At 45.9% G+C, this 19,907-nt stretch overlaps 1 protein-coding gene and 1 long non-coding RNA gene across 2 annotated transcripts in view; one reads left to right on the forward strand and one right to left on the reverse strand.

Moving 5' to 3' along the window:
* Positions 1-1,124: 1,124 nt before the first annotated feature.
* LOC144371969 (uncharacterized) lies at positions 1,125-13,669 on the reverse strand. Its single transcript, XR_013432027.1, has 2 exons — positions 13,572-13,669; positions 1,125-1,412 (listed from the first exon to the last, which is right to left on the reverse strand). It is a non-coding gene; the product is annotated as an uncharacterized LOC144371969 (long non-coding RNA).
* The window catches only part of LOC144371966 (uncharacterized), a 36,672-nt gene continuing 28,587 nt past the window's right edge, over positions 11,823-19,907 (forward strand). Inside the window, 2 exon segments of the mRNA XM_078035329.1 lie at positions 11,823-11,961; positions 13,010-13,262. Coding sequence (XP_077891455.1) covers positions 13,215-13,262 — 48 coding nt within the window. The 5' untranslated portion in view covers positions 11,823-11,961; positions 13,010-13,214.

Consider the following 19,907-nt stretch of genomic DNA (forward strand, 5'->3'; position numbering starts at 1 on the left):
ATACATGTAAAGTTGCATATGTTTTCATGTATATGTGTGTAGAGTGTAATAGCTGGGGTCTAGGAAAGTTCACTTAAAACTCCTGATTCTCAGTTGTGTCATTTTGAAGATGCGAGTGATGAATATCCACTTAGTGGGATTCAATCCGACAGCATACAGGAAGGCCCCTATTGCATTCCAACTGCCATCACATGAGAATGGTCAAGAGCAATCACATGCTTCTGCCCTTCCTTTTCCATAGGACCCAGTGCAGTTTCAAGGTTCCATTCTTCTACTTGGGGAGAAGCCCTCAATGGAGTTTCAACCACTTGCTCTCCTTCTGTGTGCAGGTCATTGCTGCTGGGATGCAGGCTGCATGATTTGAAGGGGACATAAGAAAAGCAAAACAAGTGAAAACATTGTGACATGGGCTTCTGGAAAAATACTTATAGGGGCTGGGGATGTGGCTCAAGTGGTAGCGCGCTCGCCTGGCATGCTTGTGTCCTGGGTTCAATCCTCAGCACCACATACCAACAAAGATGTTGTATCTACCGAAAACTAAAAAAATAAATATTAAAAAAAATTCTCTCTCTCTCTCTCTTTCTCTTTTAAAAAAGTACTTATAGCTGTTTCAATGGGTAAATTTTTTTAATATTTATTTTTTTTAGTTTTTGGCGGACACAACATCTTTGTTGGTATGTGGTGCTGAGGATCGAACCCGGGCTGCACGCATGCCAGGCTGGTGCACTACCACTTGAGCCACATCCCCAGCCCTCAATGGGTAAAATTTAAACTCAACAAATCATCTCAATTTGATTTTTTACATGAGAAAAAAAAATCCTACCAATGTTGAAACAAATGCATGATGGTTAAGGCTGCTTCCATGTGAGGTGCAGGCTCTATTTTATTAATATAACATTATATGGCAGGCGTTATGATGTTAGCAGACTGGAACCTTGATGAAGAAAGAGATACTGTTGGCTTTTTTGACACACAAGAAAAGGTATCCGACTTATGTGTCATTCATTATCTCTCTTCCGTTCTCTTTTTCTAAAATTTTAAATTAGGATAATTTTGGTCATCTCATGGTAGGTGAGTCATTGACAGTCCTATAGAAAGTAAAAATGACATAAATCACTGTAGTGTTATTTGATTTCAAGTAGGGTGTTTTTACTTGTTAATAACTAAGTTATTTAAGCATCATTGGCTCAGCCTGAAGAATCACCAGATTCCCCAACTGCTCCCACGGGGGTGGCTTCACCACTGGGTCTCTCTGGGCCATCTCTTTCCCCCTCTTCCTTTGAAGCTCCCTCCTCTTTCTGGGACATCAGGGCTGACATCTCTGGATCAGTCTTCAGTCATTTGAAACTTGGCTTTAGGTCCTCCATGTCTGATGGTGCATTCCAGTATCCAAAAAGGACAAAATGCACCTTCTGAGAAAAAAAAAAATACAAGCATGACCTTTACCCCACATTATCACTGGATCTGCTTCTTTCCATTGGCCTGTGTGTAAATCTTTCCACCAATATCGGCTTTAAGGACCTGTTGTTGTGGAAGACAGGTGTTACTCAGCTGCAGGGCGACCTTCTGAGTCACAGTTTAGAAAATTTAAAACAAACAGGGCATGATTAAGAATATTTTTGGAGTCATTTCTTTCTTCCTGTTTTTTGTAATTGTAGCTTAATTTAAAAAATGAGCTTGTTCTATGATAGCTTGACCCTGAGGGTTGTAAGGAATACCTGTTTTATGGTCAGTATGACTGGTCGATATCACTTTCAATCTGCCAAAGGCCACCCTAGTACTGCAAACAGAGCTAGGCAATGAGAAACAATATGTTGAGTATTTCCTTTAAATGGGTGTGGCAAAGACAAATCTAGAATAGGTGTCTACAATTATATGTACATAAAATGTTGGACAAATTGAGGAATGTGAGTTACATCCATTTGCCAAAACTGATTTGGTCATAACCCGTGGGGAGTTACCTCAGATGGTAAAAGTGGGAAGTGTATAGCACATTGGGAGTACACACATACAACTTGATAGTTTGCTCTCTAGTAATTTTTTTTTTTGCAAACTAAAAACATTTTGATGATGCAAAGAATAAGAAGCTTGTGCACAGCCATATAAAAACATTTGCTGAAAGACAGCAATGAGTTTATGAATCTTATCATTGTCTCATATTAAAGGCCCTGGGAGATTCGTGTGGGCCCAAATATGGCCTATGAAACATTAATGTTGAGGGGCTGGGGTTGTGGCTCAGTGGTAGAGTACTCACCTAGCATGTGTGAGGCCCTGGGTTTGCTCCTCGGTACCACATAAAGATAAATAAATAAATGGATTCTGTCCATCTACAACTAAAAAAATGTGATGAAAAAATGAATGTTAATACATGTGAACTATCTTCTGCAAGGTATGAAACAAATTGAATAACTCTTGTAATGGTGTATACCCAATAGTTGAAGTTTCAATATTTTTGTGACTTCCACTGTATAAAAACTATCAGAATAAATTTTAATTGGCTCATTTGCAAAATCACTTAGAGGACAAGTAAGAGCTTGAAATTCTGCTTGTTGTGCAAAAGTATATAATGTTTATATTACCTCTGTATGAGAAGCACTATACAAAATAGTTTACCTGAGCTTGATCCAACTATTGCCCCAACTATTGGTTGAGCATGCACAATTTTTGGAAAAAATAAATATAGTTACTATAGCAAATTATTCAATTTCATCATGAACATAATGACATTCTATCTGACAAGGAAAATTAGCAAAAGCTACTTGCCAAGTATTAGAAGTTTGGAAAAGCCAATCACTCTGATGAGTAGAATATGGGATGATAATAGTATAAGGTTCTGATCCAACCAGATGTAAACCTCGCATTCTGCATTTAATAACCCACCAAGCAAGAAAATCAGGAAAAGAAATTGATGCCTTTTGCAGAGAATGAGCTAACTGAAGCCATTCAAAGACCCCAATGATTGCCATTTCTCTCCTGTAGGAACATAAACAGTGGGAAATATAAATAAATATATAGGCTCCTGTGGGTAAATTCTGGGAAGATGAGCATTGTTTTTAATTTTTTTTCTTTTTAGTTCTAGTTCTAGTGGACACAATATATTTTATTTATTTATTGTTTTTATGTGGTGCTGAAGATCGAACCTAGTGCCTCACACGTTCCAAGCAAGCACTCAACCACTGAGCTACAACCCCAGCCCAAAGCTGAGCATTTTTAATAGCAAATTCAACCTTCTTTAAGTCCATTCTCACTTTTTTGCAGTTTTTCAGGTGCTCTGCATAACCCTATTGAAGTAAGTGAATTTTCTAATTGAGCAACGACTTTTAAAAGTACATCTAGACTAGCATGATCCAAAAATATGTCATCCATAAAATAACTAATATTTGCATCAGGGAATTTCTCCCTCCCAGGGGTGATAGTCTGTGCCTCAAAATTCTGACAAAGAGTTGAACTATAACACATATCCAGAGGTAACACCTTCCAGCAATATCTCTTAACTGGTTCTTTAAAATTTACTGTTCAGACACTGAAGGCAAATATTTTATAGTCATCTGGATGCAAATTTATAGTGAAAAAATAATCTTTTAGATCAGTCACCATTGCATGGTAATCTAAAGGAATAACTGTAGAAGGAAGCCCTGGGTGTAAAGCTGCCGTGGGCTCAATAACATAATTAATTGCCCTGAGATCTTGCACCAATCTCCATTTACCAGACTTTTTCTTAATTACAAAAATTGGTGTATTCCAGAACTAAGAGTAGGTTCTATATGACCAGCTTGACATTTTTCCTTAAAAAACATATTGGCTATATTAACTTCCTCAACAGTTCAGGTCCACTGAAAACCCAGATTGGCTCTCCTGTGAGCCAGTTCATCTTTGCTGCTGTTTGGGGCGGGGGGGGGGGGTCAGGAAGAAAGTCAATGCCCCTGCCAAAAGTTTTGACTGGTGGATTAACTAGTCTTCGCTGGGAAGACTGGGTTATAGGTAAATACCTTTCCCGTGGATTCCCTTCTAATTTCCTATGAGAAATAAATTTTTGGTTAAGTCCCTGAGGTGATACAAGGGAGTTTGGAGTCATTAATAACAAACCCAGGCTGCTTAGAATATCTCGACCCCATAAATTTATTGGCACATTGGGTAGGACCTGAGGCTTAAAGATACCAGAGTTATCATTTTTATCCTTTCATTGAAGATACTGAGCACTCTGTGCAGGTTGGGAAAGTTGGCCAATCCCTCCTAAGCTAGCAGGTGCAGTGTGGAAAGGCCACTTCTTTGTCCAGTCCCTGCTAAAAATATCTGCCTTATCTGCTCCCGAGCCAGGCACAGCTCTGAAATCTTCATGTTGATTTTCAGGCCCAGTAGAGGGCGCTCCTGGCTAAGCAACTGAGCCCCATGCGCCCCTTCTGGGACCCTGCGAGTTGGAATTGCACCCTGGCCGTCCGTGGAGGGACAAGGCAAGAATACCGACTGTGCTACACATCTCCTGGGGACAGCTGAACAGCGCAATGTGTTTGATCTGTAATCTTCGTCTCTCCTTCAAATTTGGATCAACAGCCCCTGGCAGCACTTGAATTGCTCTCTGAGTTCAATGGCTTGTCCCAACACTAGATCTATGATATTTGGCAGCACCTGGCTGCGCCATGAACCCCAGGAGGGACAAGCTGTGGCCCATTTCAGGAGTTCAAATTAGTCCCATGGCTGCTCGGAGTCCCAAGCTCCAGGACGCTGGGTCACCTCTCCAATGGCGGCGCGTGAACCAGGCGTGTCCTGGCTGGCTGCGCAGCCGCCCGCGGTCCCTAGCCACGTGCCCAGTCTCACCACAGTCAAACCTTGCCTCTGTCCCTCCCTCCGGTCGGCCACCTGCTTCCTTTCCAGCCCATGCAAGTTGCTCAGAATTTTCCAAGTGTGCTTAATCAAAGTCCACCCTCCAAATGCACAGGGAGTGCCCCCCCCCCCAAAGAATATTATTTGGGTGCCAATCTGCTGCCTCCGCCCAGCGTGGGCAACTGAACTAAAGTCACTTGTGTGGATTTGGGGTGATGCAAAATACCTGCAGACACGGAATATCTTTTCATAAGCTTCAGGGGGGGGCTTTGCCAGACTGGGGGCCTCAGGCTCCCAGTAAAGGGGGGAAGAGAAAGTCACAAAGGCTCATAAGAGAGAGAGAGGGAGGGATCACAGGCTTTGAAGTGGCCTTTTATTGGGAAATGCTGTTTCTTAGAACATTCTATCCAAAAAAGGGCAAAGGAGGTAGGATTACAAAGGAACCAGTGAGTGTAACTCAACCCCACGGGTGTCACCTACTCCTGGAGCCACGCCTTATCATCTGAGCAGAGGTAAAGCCCGAGTTACTGGGGAGCCCAATAATCATTCAGAGCCTCCTGCTTCAGGACTTAAGTGTGTTCATTCAGGGCGGCTCCCCACACTGTGGCACGTTCATTATTTATAGCTCACATGTACACATTAATCCCATTCATATTTAATTATTAAGTAATGTAATGTAAAACAAAAATCATGTTAATTGTTCAGAGTAAATAAATCAGAGCAACATGAAAATGAGGGTTTTTTTTTTCCTAGATAATATATTTCTGGGCTGGGGATGTGGCTCAAGCGGTAGCGCGCTCGCCTGGCATGCGTGCGGCCCGGGTTCGATCCTCAGCACCACGTACAAACAAAGATGTTGTGTCCGCCGAGAACTAAAAAATAAATATTAAAAATTCTCTCTCTCTCTCTCTCTCTTTAAAAAAAAAAGTCCCAGAGAGAACAGTGTTGCCAATTTTTGACCCAAAGCCTGGGTCCTCTTTTCGTGTCTGAATTGTAGAAGCAGCAGCAGTGCAGCAGAGGACCACTGCGCCTTTAGAAAGAGCTCTGAGGCTTGTTTTGAAAGGGCACATGGTTTGCTTTTCCTCTTCTCCCTCTCCCTATCTTTGCAGCAAGGAACAGGATGACCTTGAGTTATCCATGTCTCACAAAAGGAAGAAGTCCGCCAGCAGATCTAGGAAGTGAATAGCTCCCAAATTAAGAAGTGAATCCCCACACAGCCACAGGGCGCCCAGGGACCCAGTCAGGGCTCTCCTGGTATCAGCCTTTGAATAGCTCCTTGAAAACCTCCATGTTGCTCCTCCTGATGAATCCCAGCCTCTGGGACGGGAGCTCCTTGTGTTTCTCCTTTGCTAGCAAAGCAAGAGAACTTTTCCCCCCTTTTCTGCTCTCTGGATGTCACACTCTCAGGTCTCATTGTAGTGAATGTGTCTGTGCGGGATCTAATTGGAGGCCGCCTTCTCTCTGCTCTGGAGAGGACAGAGCAGCTTATGCCCACCCACGCACGGGCCACCGCCCCTGGTGCTATTCACCTCCTGAGGACACCTGGCTGAGTCCTGCTGTTGTCCTCAGTCATCTCTCTGTGATCCTGGTCCCTCCACAGGAGCAACTCTGTGGAACAGGCACTTCCTGACCCTGCTCGTCCAGCCAGAGGGCGCCTGAGCCTGCCAAGGGGGAGGGGTCTTCCGTGCTTTGCGGACCAGGGGTCCAGCTTGACCCGCCTTTGCTCCTTGACCTCTGCAGAGACCCTGGGAGACCATGTCCTTACAACCAACTCAGAGCCCTGGTTCCACGAGGTGGTGGGCAGAGTGCAGCAGGCCATGGAGGAGCATCAGCGGTCCCTGAGCCCTTCCCCAGCAGCTGGGCACCCTGCACAACCTGTGGAGGCTGTGGCTGCAGCCCTGCTGTGGTCCCTTCCCCCTGTGCTGGTGAGACACAGATGAACAAGGGCAGTGACCTTCTGTGTGGGTGTGATGCCAGATTCCTGGGACCCCAATAGGCCTCCAGGAGCCGAATCCCATGCAATCACACAGGAGTCTTTACTGCAAGCTCCAGTCTGGTCTCACAACCCTTTCCAAGGCAGCGGTCCCAGGGAGTGAGTCCCAGTCCTTTGTTCAGTGAGATTTTATAGGTTTTGGGGAGATACTCTATGTGTCACAGCATCACACAGCAAATCATTCCATACCGTGGGAAAAGCAAATAACAACTCTTAACAATGATTAGCACATTCACTGGCGGGAACAAGTTGGGTAGGGGAAATTGGTTAGTGCATGAGGGGGATTCGTTTGAACGGATTGGTTTAGGCTACGAGGGGTGTATGTGCTAAACTTCATGGTTTCCCAACTTGTTATCAACCACCATAAACTACTTGGGGTCATCTGGAATCCCAGGTATTTTCCCTGTCTCATTGGATGTTGCTAGGGGGGTTGCTATGGGTCCTCACCTACCCTAACTGAGTCAGGGACCCCTGGCACCTCAGACCTCTCATTTACAGACAAGCACTCAGCAGAGTGGTATGTGCTTGGAGTGCTCTGTGGGTTTTTCCAAGGACAAGGGTCACGCCCCCTTCCTTGGACAGGATTTGCTCTGAGGTAGAGGCTGGTTTCTCAAAAATGGAGTCACATCAGTTTCTCATGGGAAGAGCCAGAGCCCGGTCCAAACAGCTCCAGCTCCTCACTCTGACCTCAGGCATCCATTCCGAGGTCACAATTCCCCACATCAACACATGAAGTCACAATGCACAATCCAACTGAATGAAATGCACCCTCAGGGGCCACTCTGGGCACCTAGCAAAGAGCCCAGGACCTCCTGCAATTAGAAGCTGACACAGAGGACCCAATCTAGCCCAGAGGTGCTTCCAAATTCCCCAGATTGGCAGGTGCAGAGGGGGGAAGCCATGGGACAAATAAGACATGGCATGTGACAAGGGGTCAAGTCTCAGCTTATGGCTTTCAGTAGCAATGAAGGCTCCACCCTCAGGGCCCCCTCTCCTCCCCAAAGCCCTTACTTCCTAACACCATCACCTTGGGGGGTAAAGATTTCCATATAAGACTTTTGGAGACATCCACACTCAGGTCATTGCACTGGTCAGAGGGCTGGTGGTCACTGTATTAGTCTCCCGGGGCTTTTGTTACAAAACATCCCAGCCCGGGGGGCTTACAGACCACAGACCCTGAGTATTCATGGATGACCTCAGGCCACCACCTGAAGCCAACTCCACCTCTGCCTGATGGCCAAAGCCGTCTCCAGCCCAGTGGATCTTGGGATGAAGAAAGAGATGGCAGCTGGTCAACCCTAGGAGCCCTGCTTCCTCCCCATCTCCCATGCTGTGTGGAACAGAAACCCAGCACAATGGAACAGCTGTGTCCCTTGTCCTCTGAGATCTTTGGCATCCTCAAGGCTGGGTCATCCCCTCCAGGTCCAACCACATCCTGGACTCTGTTGTCTTTGTAGCCCAGGTCCCCACAGAGACTCCAAGTTCTTAACCCATAAGTGTCAAGCTTTCAATTCTGCAAATGTATCAACAAAATTATATTTATTATTATTATTATTATTACTACTACTACTACTACTACTACCAGGGATTGAACCCGGGGTGCTTTAGCACTGAGCTGCATACCCAAACTTTTTTTGACATTTTATATCCAGGCAGACGCTAAGTTGTTTAGGGCCTTGCTAAGTTGCTGAGGCTGACCCCCAAGTTGCAATCCTCTTTCCTCAGCCTCCGGAGTCACTAGAATTATCAATGTGCACCACTTCACCTGACTTCAACATTATTTTTGACATTGTGCATTAAAATAGGCTGGCAATCATACTGTAGAGCTTATGTTTTATTACTTTATGATTTTATTATATATAAACTGTTATTATATAATAATAATCTCTGTTATGTGCTGTATTGAACTTTCTCACCTTCTCCTATCTGAGCAACCTCCCTCAAATACCTCTCCAGCTCCCTCTGGCCCTAGAGCATTTTTAACCCAAGATTATGCTCAGTAAGTTTGATATCTGCCTAACAGCACCCAACATACTTACTTTCTGTGGTTCTTAGAGATCTCTGCTCTCAGAACCCAAGGTCTCCTCAATGAACATAGTGTTTTCTGCCCTGGTGGTGCACACCTGTGACCCCAGCTGCTTGGGAGACTGAGGAAGGAGGGTTGCGATTTGGAGGCCAGTCTCAGCAACTTAGTGAGGCCCTGAGCAACTCAGCAAGATCTTTGTCTCTCTGTGAAATATAAAAAAGGGCTGGGGATGTGGCTCAGTGGTTAAGTACACTAGGTTCAATCTCCAGTACCAAAAAAAACAAAAATAAAAAGTAAGAGGAAACAATCCATAAAAACTTTTGGGCTGCTAATCTATGCTGAGGGCCATTGCCAAGTAGGAATGACACATCAAAATTTCCTTGTCACCCTACCGTACCCCATGTTAAATGGACTTGCCTTGGAATTTCGCTGTTGACATTGCATGTAAGGTGACCTTGCTCAAGGACCAGGGCGGATCCGGGTTTAGAGCTGATCAGGTTTGAGGAAGTTTCCCGCTCCTTGAGTTTAAGGCCTTCCCGGTTTAAGACAAGTTTAGGGCGTTCCCGGTTTAAGACCATAGGGGTTTTAGGGAAGTTGGAGGTTGAAGATTATTGCTGCTGGGATTAGGGTGTTCCTGCTGCTTGTTCCCATTGAGTTCTCGTGAGATTCAAATGGGATTTTGGAAAAAAAATCCTCGTGGGGTAGGTGAATTGGGCGGTGGAGAACTGGGATTCCCCCAGAAGGTGTTTGTAGAGGCCCGTGTGAGTTCGGGAATAAAGAATTGCTGTTTGAATCTACAAAGCTGTGAGTGGCTCGTGATTCTGTGCCAAGCCGAGACATGGGCAAATCTAGGACATTCATAGGTGAGATTTGGCAAATGCATTCCTCATGTACTGTATTTGGGGATTTCTGGATATAACCCCATGTGTAAGTCTGGGCGCACATGAAAATGCAAATATTTTAAATTTGCAAATTAAAAACAAAGACCTTGGGCTGGGGGTGTGGCTCAGTGGTAGAGCACTCTCCTCAGCACCACATAAACATAAAGATACTGTGTCCAACTACAACTAAAACATACATAAATATGTTTAAAAAAAGACCTTTTCTCCACCTCCAGCAACCTCTGCGGATTTCCTTTCTGAATTGAGGGGGGTGAGCCTCCTGCCTCTATTTTCAGCAAACACCCCACGCACCCCAAGGATTTGGGGCAGCCCAGATCTTTCAGAGGCTCTGATTTGGGTTGGTAAAAATACAGAACCGATTTGGAAAAGTGAAAAAAGATTATCTGTCGGAGCGGAAGAAGCGGGGTCCGGCCAAGAGCACCATCAAGGAGGTACCCAGTAAGAAGACCCCTTGGTCAAGGTCCTGAGTGCAACCATGGAGCAGGGAGTCAGCACCCTACAGAGCCCAAACGCCAAGCCTGGTGGAGCTGAACTCGCACGGATCCTGTGAGGGGGGTGCGGCTGTCCCAAGACCCTGGCTGAGAATAAGAAATGGGGTCCCTGCGCCGCCCTGGCTGCCTGGGGGCTCACGGTGCTCAGGCCCCAACCGGATTAAACAGCTCCAGAAACCCCAGCTTCCCCGGGCGGCGGGGACCCAGGAGAACCAATTTCTCGTCCCCACCTCCCAGGCTCAGAGTTCCGAAATTAATCGGATTAAGCCCGGGGCCCAGGCGCGCGCCCTGGAGCCCGGGGGTGGGGTGGGGGCGGAGACGCCAGCGCGGCCGGGTCTGCGTCACGGTCCTGCCCCGGCGCAGGCGCGCAAGCTCAGGATCCACCAGGCAGACAGGCGCTCCCGGCCCCTAGGGACGTGCCTCCGCCACCGCTAGGTGCGGGACTCCGTGGTGCGGAGCCACTCAGGTCCGAGGAGGGGACGAGACCCTGGGCAGGAGGAGGCGGTGCCGGGAGACGGCGAGTCGCCAAAACCCAGCCCTGGGCGCAGAGAGCAGCACTGGGGTGGGGCGCAGAGGGAGGTGGGGGACCGAGAAGGAGGAGGGGGTGCAGGCCGAGCAGGAGGGGGGCCAGGGTCGAGCCGCGGAAACTGCGCCTGCGGGGGCCGCTCCCAGATCGGGGGCCGCACCCGGATCGAGTGGGGTGACACGCATCACCCCAGGGCCTCGGAGACTCGCCTCCCCACGCTGAGACCCTCGGACCTCCGAACCCCTACAAGACCCGCACCCTGCCCACTCACGGCCTGAGTCCCCCCCACACCAGGTCGACACAAATGCGCTGGAGTGGCCCCCCACTAAGACCCGCTCTGCCCCTGCCATTTCGAGCCGGAACCCTTCCCCATGGCCAAGTCCCACAATCTCTGTAAGGAACGCCACCCTAACACAGCGGTGACCCCCCCACACGCACATTTTTTAACACAGGCAGCCCAATGCTCCTGTCTGCCCTATGAAATTGAACCCCTCAGTGTCTCCCCAACCATGGGCTTGAGTCCCCTCCCTAAACTATGGCCTATCACACTCAGTAATGTCACACACAACCCTGCCCCTCCCCCAACATGGCCCTAAACCCCCCCCCCCCTGAGACTCCTGTCTTGTCCCCTCTGCAGACAGCCCTCATGCCCACTCACTCCCTGAAAACCACCCTGTCCCCACCAGGGCCCTGCTTAAGCACCCCAGGCATGCCCTGTGCCCCCTCTCTGACATTGCTGGTGAGTCCCCAGGAACAGCCTAAGCCACTGCTGTCTGACTGCAGGGCCCTCTCCCCCCCACACTCTCTGTTCCTCCAACATTAGGGCCTCGGGGCGCCCCTTAGCGACCTAAGTCAAGCCACAGTCCATTGATGGGCCCATCTATCTACCTGGTGCCAGCTCCGTGGTGCCCAATACTGTTACCTTCCTGTGGGTAATTTGCTCTTCTTTCTCTGTTTTTTTTTTTTTTTTTTTTGAAGCAGCAGTTTCAATGATTGCTTTTAGCTCCTTTTCTGAAATGTGCATTGGATGACTTAGATACCAATACTGCACCACCTCTAGTGTTCTCTATGAATTTCCCATGATGCTTCCTAGGCAGGATGCAGATGGGCTTGTGTCTTTGCTTGAAAATGTTGGTGCGTCTGAAACCTTGACATGGAAAGAATACACTGCAGGGAGACTTCCTCCTGAGAGACAAAATGAGGTCAGTCTGTGCAGTAGAGGGACATGTGAGTGTGAGCTCTCAGAGATGAGACCCACAGATGCCTGAAGCCTAAGTCCTACAGATAATACTGAATCCTACATACACTTTCCCCTTTCTTTACATGCCTATGATTGTCCTTCTATAAAACCTCAAAGTCCTTGTTGGCACCTGAAGACAGCATAAGGGCAGGGTTTCCTTGTCCTCCTGGTGTAGCTGCACTGGTCAAAGTTCCTTTCCTGCTTTGCATCATGACCTTTTCTGTTTGATATTGGGGCATACACCTGACCAGACCTGTGGGATCCCCAGAGTCAGGTCTCTGCACAAGACTTCCTAACAGTCGAAGTAGAACATCTACACTAAGCACAAGGCACCCATTTTATTTCCACCGCACATTGCTGCCCTGGAGGATTGCCTTCCTTCCTCGCCCAGGCTCTCTGCTGGGGATGGGACCCTGAGCATCAGAGCCAACCCCAATGGCTTCCTTTCATAGCTCAGGCTGCCTCCTCAAAGCCACAGAGGCCGGGAGGTGATGAGAATTACTAAAATAGTTTTCAAATTGTTCTCATTTTTAGATATTAGGTATGGGCCATACATATGATGTGTCTAAATAGTGTTTCAAAAATGTGGAGACTGTGTCTTTCTAAGTTGCTTGAGGTCGCATCAGCTGAAAAAAAACAATATATATGTTATATAGTTCTTTGTTTTTCTTTGAGGTACTGGGGAATAAACCCAGTGGGGCTTGACCTGGACCTCTGAGCTACATCCCACCCTTTTCCTTTTATTTTAAGAGAAGGTCTCACTGACCTTGGGCTCCTCCAGCCCCAGCCTCCCAGAGAAGCTATGGTTTATTTTTGTGTTGAGGTTAAACCCAGGGCCTCGCCATGCTCAGAAAGCACTCTGTGGCTGTTGCACACATATAGCAGAGCCACATGTCACCTCCATACCAGAGGCTAAGCCAAGGCTTTCAACCGGATTAGTTCCCTGCACAGCGGGGAAGCTCCGCCTGAAAAGGGCTGGGGCCAAGAATCTGTCACTAACCCAATTTCAGCCAGTGATTGGATGCTGTCAGCTGTCAGTCACGATGCAGAGGCGGGCCTGGAGGCCATCCATCAGAGACCTTAGAGGAACTGTCCAATCAGTGCGCACAGGGCTTTTCTTCCTCAGCGACTGGGCTACTCCTTCTCTGGCGCCTGACTTCTCTTGTCAGGGAAACCCGTGACTCTCACTCCCTGTGAACCCCGCGATCTTGGGTGATGGGCGGTTCCTCAGAGGACGCCGGGTCACCACGGAAGCCTAAAATGGTGAGTTTGCGGCCAGGGCTGAAGGTGCGCAGTCAGCACCTGCCTCGGGGCCTGGCACGCGGGTGAGCTGCAGAGGGTGGAGGAGTCCGCGCTGGCGGGTGGCCCTGGGCCCTGTCCCCTGGTTCCCTGGGTTTGGAAGGGCGGCTCAGGGCCCTGGTGTCCCCTTTGCTCCCTACTGGTGGCCCGACCCACTCTTCCCAACGTGGAGGAAGCAGGGCCACAAATGCACCTTCCTCCTCCCAGGGGAGCTCCTCCGGAGGCTGCTGTAGGTCCCCCAAATTGCAGGAGCCTCCTGCCTTCTAAACCCACCTTCCCTCCACCTCACAGCTCGGCCAGACGTCCATTCTTCCCACGGTCCAAATGCACACCGTCCGCTGATTGTCACTTTTCATCTAGTGAAATATTGGAAAAAATCTTCCTCCCTCCCTCCCTCCTTCCTTTCCTCCCTCCTTCCCTCCCTCCCTTTCTCCCTCCCTCCGCAGCCTTAACTTGTGATCCTCCTGCTTCAGCCTCCTACATATCTGGAATGACAGGCCTGTGCCACTGTCCCTGGCAAGAAGGACACTTTTGAAAGCATTTGTTTTCTATTTGTGAATGTTATACTTGAGGGGAAAGAATAATCACTTAACACTTCCTTGTGTTTGCTCAAAATAACTGCCTTAAAGGGAATAAGGAGGTTTTTTATAGATCCCAGGGATATGGAATCCTGGGCTCCATCAATAGAGGATAACTGCTCCCCTTTCTGATAGTCCATGATGTGCAGTCATGTAGGCGCACAGGGAAATGATGATGTAGGGACAAAGGAGGCAAGGCACTGAAGATAGCCAGAAACAGTTTTATCTGGCTGCAGCCAGTCTCAGAGGGCACTGCTTTTGCTGTAATCAATCAATCAATCCCCTGAACCCTGAGTTCAGGTGGTTTTAGGATTTTATACTCATCATGGAAGAGGAGGGCCTCGGAAGTTCACATTGTAATACTGAGACCCTCAAATAAATCTCAGACAAACCACACAGTCTCATTCCAGTTAAGCCTTTATTCCTGGCTCTTGGCAGACACTCTGCTCTCAAAAGAATGAGGTTGTCAGAGTGGTGCCCCTGCCTTCAGTTGGCTCCATATTTAAGCACAAAAACCACAAAAGGGACATTTGGGGTTCAGGCAATGCAAGCAAGGCTGAAAGCTGCAGTCAGTCAGTCTCCAGTTGGCACCATAGATCATTCTGTGTTCTTCGGGGATTTTCATGAATAAAAGAATGCAAACTGCCCCTGTCATGACATTTTTGTGTGTCATGGCTGAGTTCACAAAATGGAGTCACCATAGTCAAGTTCTCACATCACACACATAAAAGCAGCTTTTTTCTTTCTCTGTTCTGACAAAGATAACCCTTCAAGGACAGCACCTGAGAAGGGGAGAGCTTCTTCTCCCCTTTCTTTCCTCCCCCACCAGCTGTTTCCATGAAGCCTAGTTGGTAAGTTCTCTGTGAAGCCCAGCTCAAAGCCAGAGGCCTTGTTTGCACATTTCTACAAACTACTATACTGGATACAAGTGTGTAAAAAACTAGTAAGGGGAGTTCGAGTCCAGCACTTGGAGTGCTAATTTCTTTCAGACTAGTGGCCCAGTAAAATAGGGCAATACAAAGATAGGAAGTTTGTAATTTTCTGTGAAAAAAGGGGATGCCACTACAATAATGTCTGATTCATTTACTGTCCTTCATCCCCAGCTCTTTTCAATATGATTTTCAGAAAGGATCTGGGTATTTTTCCCAGCCTGGCCTGAAAGTTGTGATCCTCCTGCCTCAGCTTCCAAAGCTGTTGAGATTAAAGGCATTGACAACCCCAGCTACAGAAAATAGTTCATTTTAACCCAAATATTAATGACTATACTAAGGTACATGGATTCAAGTTACCCTGAATAATGTGTGTGTCCCTCCCTGGAAGAGATTACATAATTACATCGATTCTTTCTTTCTTTCTTTCTTTCTTTTGTTTTTTTCTTTTTTTCTTTTCTTTTTTTTAATATACCAGGGATTGAACACAGGGACACTTAAACACTGAGCTACATCCCCAGCCCTTTTTATATTGTATTTTCACATATGATCTCACTAAGTTTGTTATGGTCTCACTAAGTTGCTGAGGCTGCCTTTGAATTTAGCAATCCTCCTACCTTAGCCTCTCAAGCTGCTGGGATTACAGTTGTGTGCCACTGTGTCTGGCCTACGTGAACTTTTATAAAAGAAACTGTGTATCACTGCATTAACCAATTGCATTGGTAGGAACATCAGATTGTTGTGGTACAGAAAAAAAATAAAGAAAATTTCTTCTGTATGTCTGTTATTGCATTCTGAGCTTTGGTAGATTTTGGAGACGTCTGATAAGGTTAGTGTTATATTCTGAGAAATTTTGAGATTGTGGTCTGATACAGAAATTAAGATGATTGGCTATTGAAGAGCTTAAGATAGCCCAAGATAATTTTTGCTCTCCATACAGAACCCGGCCTTTCCACCCTCATGGTGGTCTGGTTAGCCAAGTCAAGTACTCTGAAGGTTCTTTGATGTAGATGCAACTGTATAGAGAACTTGAGTTCACAGCTGTAAAAATCTTGTGCTTCTCCTTTTACCTTCCTTAGGTGTGGACACCATGTCAGATTTCTTGGGCAGAGTTTCCCTTTGGACATTTAACAGGGTCCCATGTCCTCAGCCACTGTCCTCTCCTGGAGCTGCCCCAAAGTGCCCACAGCTGCCCTGGTCCCTGCAGGGTGAACAGAACTTCAGGCCCTGAGTCAGCTCCTCCTAGAGGACAGCCTGAGGTGTGGGGTGCAGCCTCTCAGGGAAGCTGCTGGGGCTCTGGGCTGAGGAGTCTCCTGGAACAGGCCTCATCTAGACAGCTACTTCAGTCCCTGGGACAGTGATCCTGGAGGCTTTCAGGGAGCAAGACCAGGAGGGAGCATGTCCCAGCTGTCAGGGATCTTCCCTGCCCCTTGAGCCTGACACATGTTTGCTCCCTCAGCACCAAAGCTTTCTGTGTATCACTTTGAAATGATGCACTAACTTATCTGAGGCCCAGGTTTATTTATTCAAATTTAAATGAGATGGACTATTATTAAATAGGCAAGAGAGAAGTGGATTTTAAAAAGTCTAGTTACATTTCCATTGTTACAAATCCCAACTTACAGCCAGGTGCAGTGGTGCTCACCTGTAATCGTTCTCACTCCAGAGGCTGAGACAGGAGTGTTGCAAATTTGAGGGCAGCCTTAGGAACTTATCCAGGCCTTATGCAACCTAGTGAGACTGCGTCTCAAAATAAAATATAAAAATGACTGGGGATGTGGATCAGTAGTAAAATATCTCTGTGTTTAATCTCGGGGGTACCAATTGCCCCCCCCCAAAAAAAATACCTACTTAACCTAATTTACCTTTTGCTACTCCTGAGTATGTATAAAATGTCTGTAAGGTTCAATCTTGTCTTTTCAGTGATTTCAAATTGAAATCCAATCCTAGATTCCAAAATGCCACATAAGATACAGACAAACTCTGTCTTGCGATATTGCTACAGAATTTGAGTCCAATTCTATAAAAATAGTGGTGGATAAATTTATGAATGTGATTTCAGGAAAACTAATGTCTGTCCTTCAGAAGGTGATGAATTTGACCAAGGATGACAGTTTTATCACTGTTGTTGTCTGGACTTGGCAGGTTCATGTTAACTGTGTGGTATTTTTGGTATCAGGAATGGAACCCAGAGTTGCTTAACCACCAGCCCCTTTTACATTCTTTGTTTGAGAGTCTTGCTACATCGCCTAGGGCCTCAAAATCCTGAACTGCTGGGGTTACAGATGTGCATCATCATACCTGTCTTCATTGTAAATTTTAAGGACAATTTTGGCAATACCTGAAATATCCAACTATGATCACTTAATCACTGAATATCAGTGAAATAGTAAATGACACTTGTTTTCTGGAAAGGAGAAATACATGTGTATAAATAAGGGTGCTGATCCCCTCAAGAGCACTCCCACTATGTCACCTGATTCCTGTTCCCTCCTAATTGCATCCTCTTGGGCCACCTCTTTGGGAGCTGGCCTTTTACCTTATGAAATTTGGGAGGAACATAAATGCTCTCTCTACTGTCTCTGTCCTGTACAACATTTTGGCTTGTCTTAGATACAGTCTGCTATTTTCGATTTTTTGAAAAATACATTTTTTTGTTGCTGTATGCTGAGGCCCATTGCCAAGTAGGAATGACGCATTGAAATTTCCTTGTCAGTGTACCCCATGTTAAATGGAAATTTGCTGTGACATTGCATGTCTTTGAGAAAGGTGACCCTGCTCAAGGACCAGGGTGGATCCAGGTTTAAGGTGTATCCTGCAGGTTTGAGGAAGTATCCTGGTTTAAGACAATCTGGGTTTAGGGAAGTTCGGGGTTTAAGATTATTGCTGCTGGGTATAGGGCGTTCCTGCTGCCTGAGTTCCCGTTGAGTTCTCGTGGAATTGAGAAAGTTTTTGGGACGTGAATTGTACTGCAGGCAGAACTTGAATTTCCCCAGAACGTGTTTGTGTAGAGGCCGGTGTGAGTTCGGGAATAAAGAATTGCTGTTTGAATCTACAAAGCTGTGAGTGGCTCGTGATCTTGTGGCCAGCCAAGACTACGGCAGCTGTACTTGGAAAAAATACCTATTTATTTATTTTTCTGTGGTGCTGAGGATCAAACCTAGGGTCTCTCATGTGCTAGGCAAGCACTCTACTGCTGAGCCACAATCCCAACCCTCCTATTTACATTTTTAGATGTAGTTTTTCTTAAGTTCATCCTCAAAATACAGTTAACCATGCCCTAAATTGCACAGAATTTACTGAAAAGCTCAGTGTTTTTTTAGAGAGTGTAGATTATGGAAACATTCAATCTCCCTTGTGAGAAAGTGTGTTGTCTTTCCATTGATTTTGTTGTATTTTATGCCTCTAATTGTGTACCTTTTGTATTATAATCATTTTTATCTATTATTACATGTATTTTTGGTTTGTTTTTGTGTGTGTGTGTGTGTGTGTGTGTATGTGTGTGGCCTGCTGCAGATTGATCCGAGGGCCACATACATGATTGGCAAGTTTTCTACTACCAAGCTACTCTCCAGCCCAAGAGAATTAATGTTGTAGACTGTTTTTTTATTTATTTGCTTACTTATTGAGTGCTGGGGATTGATGCCATGGACTTGCTCATGCTTAGTTCTCCTCCAGAAATGAATTTCAATTTGTGAGCAGCGTTCTGGAGGAATAAACCTACAGTCACTTGACCACTGAGCACATCTTCAGCATTGTATTTATTATTATTTTTTCTTTTTTAATATTTTGTATAGTTATAGATGGACAGAATACCTTTCTTAAAAATTTTTCTGTGGTGCTGAGGATCATACCCCTTTCCTCACACATGCTAGCAAGTGCTCTGCCACTCAGCTCCAATCCCAGTACCCTCTTTTAATTTTTAATGAAGACCAGTCTCACTAAATTTCTGAGTGTCTTGCTAAGTTGGTGAGACTGGCCTCCAACTTGTCATTTCCCTACCTTAACCTACCTATTGGCTGAAGTTACAGGTGCACACCACCACACCAGCAGTTGGAATGACTTGTCAGACCCTGCTGACAATCTGTAGTTCCTGATCAGGCGGTAACAGCAGAGATGCTGAAAGACACACACACACACACACACACACACACACACACACACAGTAGGAATTTTTTTTATTTTTTTTCCCTTTTATATAGCAAAAAAGAAACACATCCTCTTGGCAGCTTAATCTTTTCCAGCATGGATAAACATTCTCAGAATAACTTTGTTACTGGTCACAGTGCTCCATACTTCTTATTATACTACTTGTAGTTAGTTGTAGTTAGTTATTTCCTGGCAAGCACACAAATATATATATATATTTAAACTTGCAGAACATTCTTTTATCTTCTTAAGATGGCAACAAGAACACAGTTCAAAGAGTTCATAGTTTCTCACAGAACCCCTTTGTTTTTGCTAAGCACAGTGAAACTTAACACTTTGTGTGAGTGAGCACACAATGACTTTTGAAGACTTATCATCCAATTTCTTTTGAGATGGAAACAGTATTGAAAATTATTTTTATTGCTTTTGTCCATAGTTTTGAAATTTGTTACTCTGACTCTTCCTCTTTGCTTTATTTTTGCATTATTATGAAAATGGTATTTAGCATATAAAATTGTTTCTCATCTATATATTTGTAAAACTTCAGGGCTTGGTAGTTATCACTTCTTTATGACATAAACTTTATTTTTTTCAGAGCAATTTTTGACTTACATAGTTTATTAGTCAGTGTTCTCTAGAGGAACAGCATCAAGAGGAAGTATGATTATAAAAGAGGACTTTTAGATTGGCCTACTTGACGGGAAGCTGGATGTCCACAGTGGCCATCTGCAGCTGGAGAGTTTTAGGAGTGCTGGCTGCAGAGTCCAAGAGGCTGAAGCTGCAGAACAAGAGGGATCAATGGTACTTCCCTAGTCCAGACCAAAGGTTTTAGAAACTCCCTGGAGAATCACTGGCAGAGTCCACTTTGGGAGACTGAAGGAGGCAGAGTCTGATATCCTCAGGCCACTGCATCAGCCATCAAGAATAAATTGGAGAAGAAAGGAGCTTGCTCT

Source organism: Ictidomys tridecemlineatus, chromosome Y, assembly GCF_052094955.1.
Source record: "Ictidomys tridecemlineatus isolate mIctTri1 chromosome Y, mIctTri1.hap1, whole genome shotgun sequence".
NCBI classification, from domain to species: Eukaryota; Metazoa; Chordata; class Mammalia; order Rodentia; family Sciuridae; genus Ictidomys; species Ictidomys tridecemlineatus.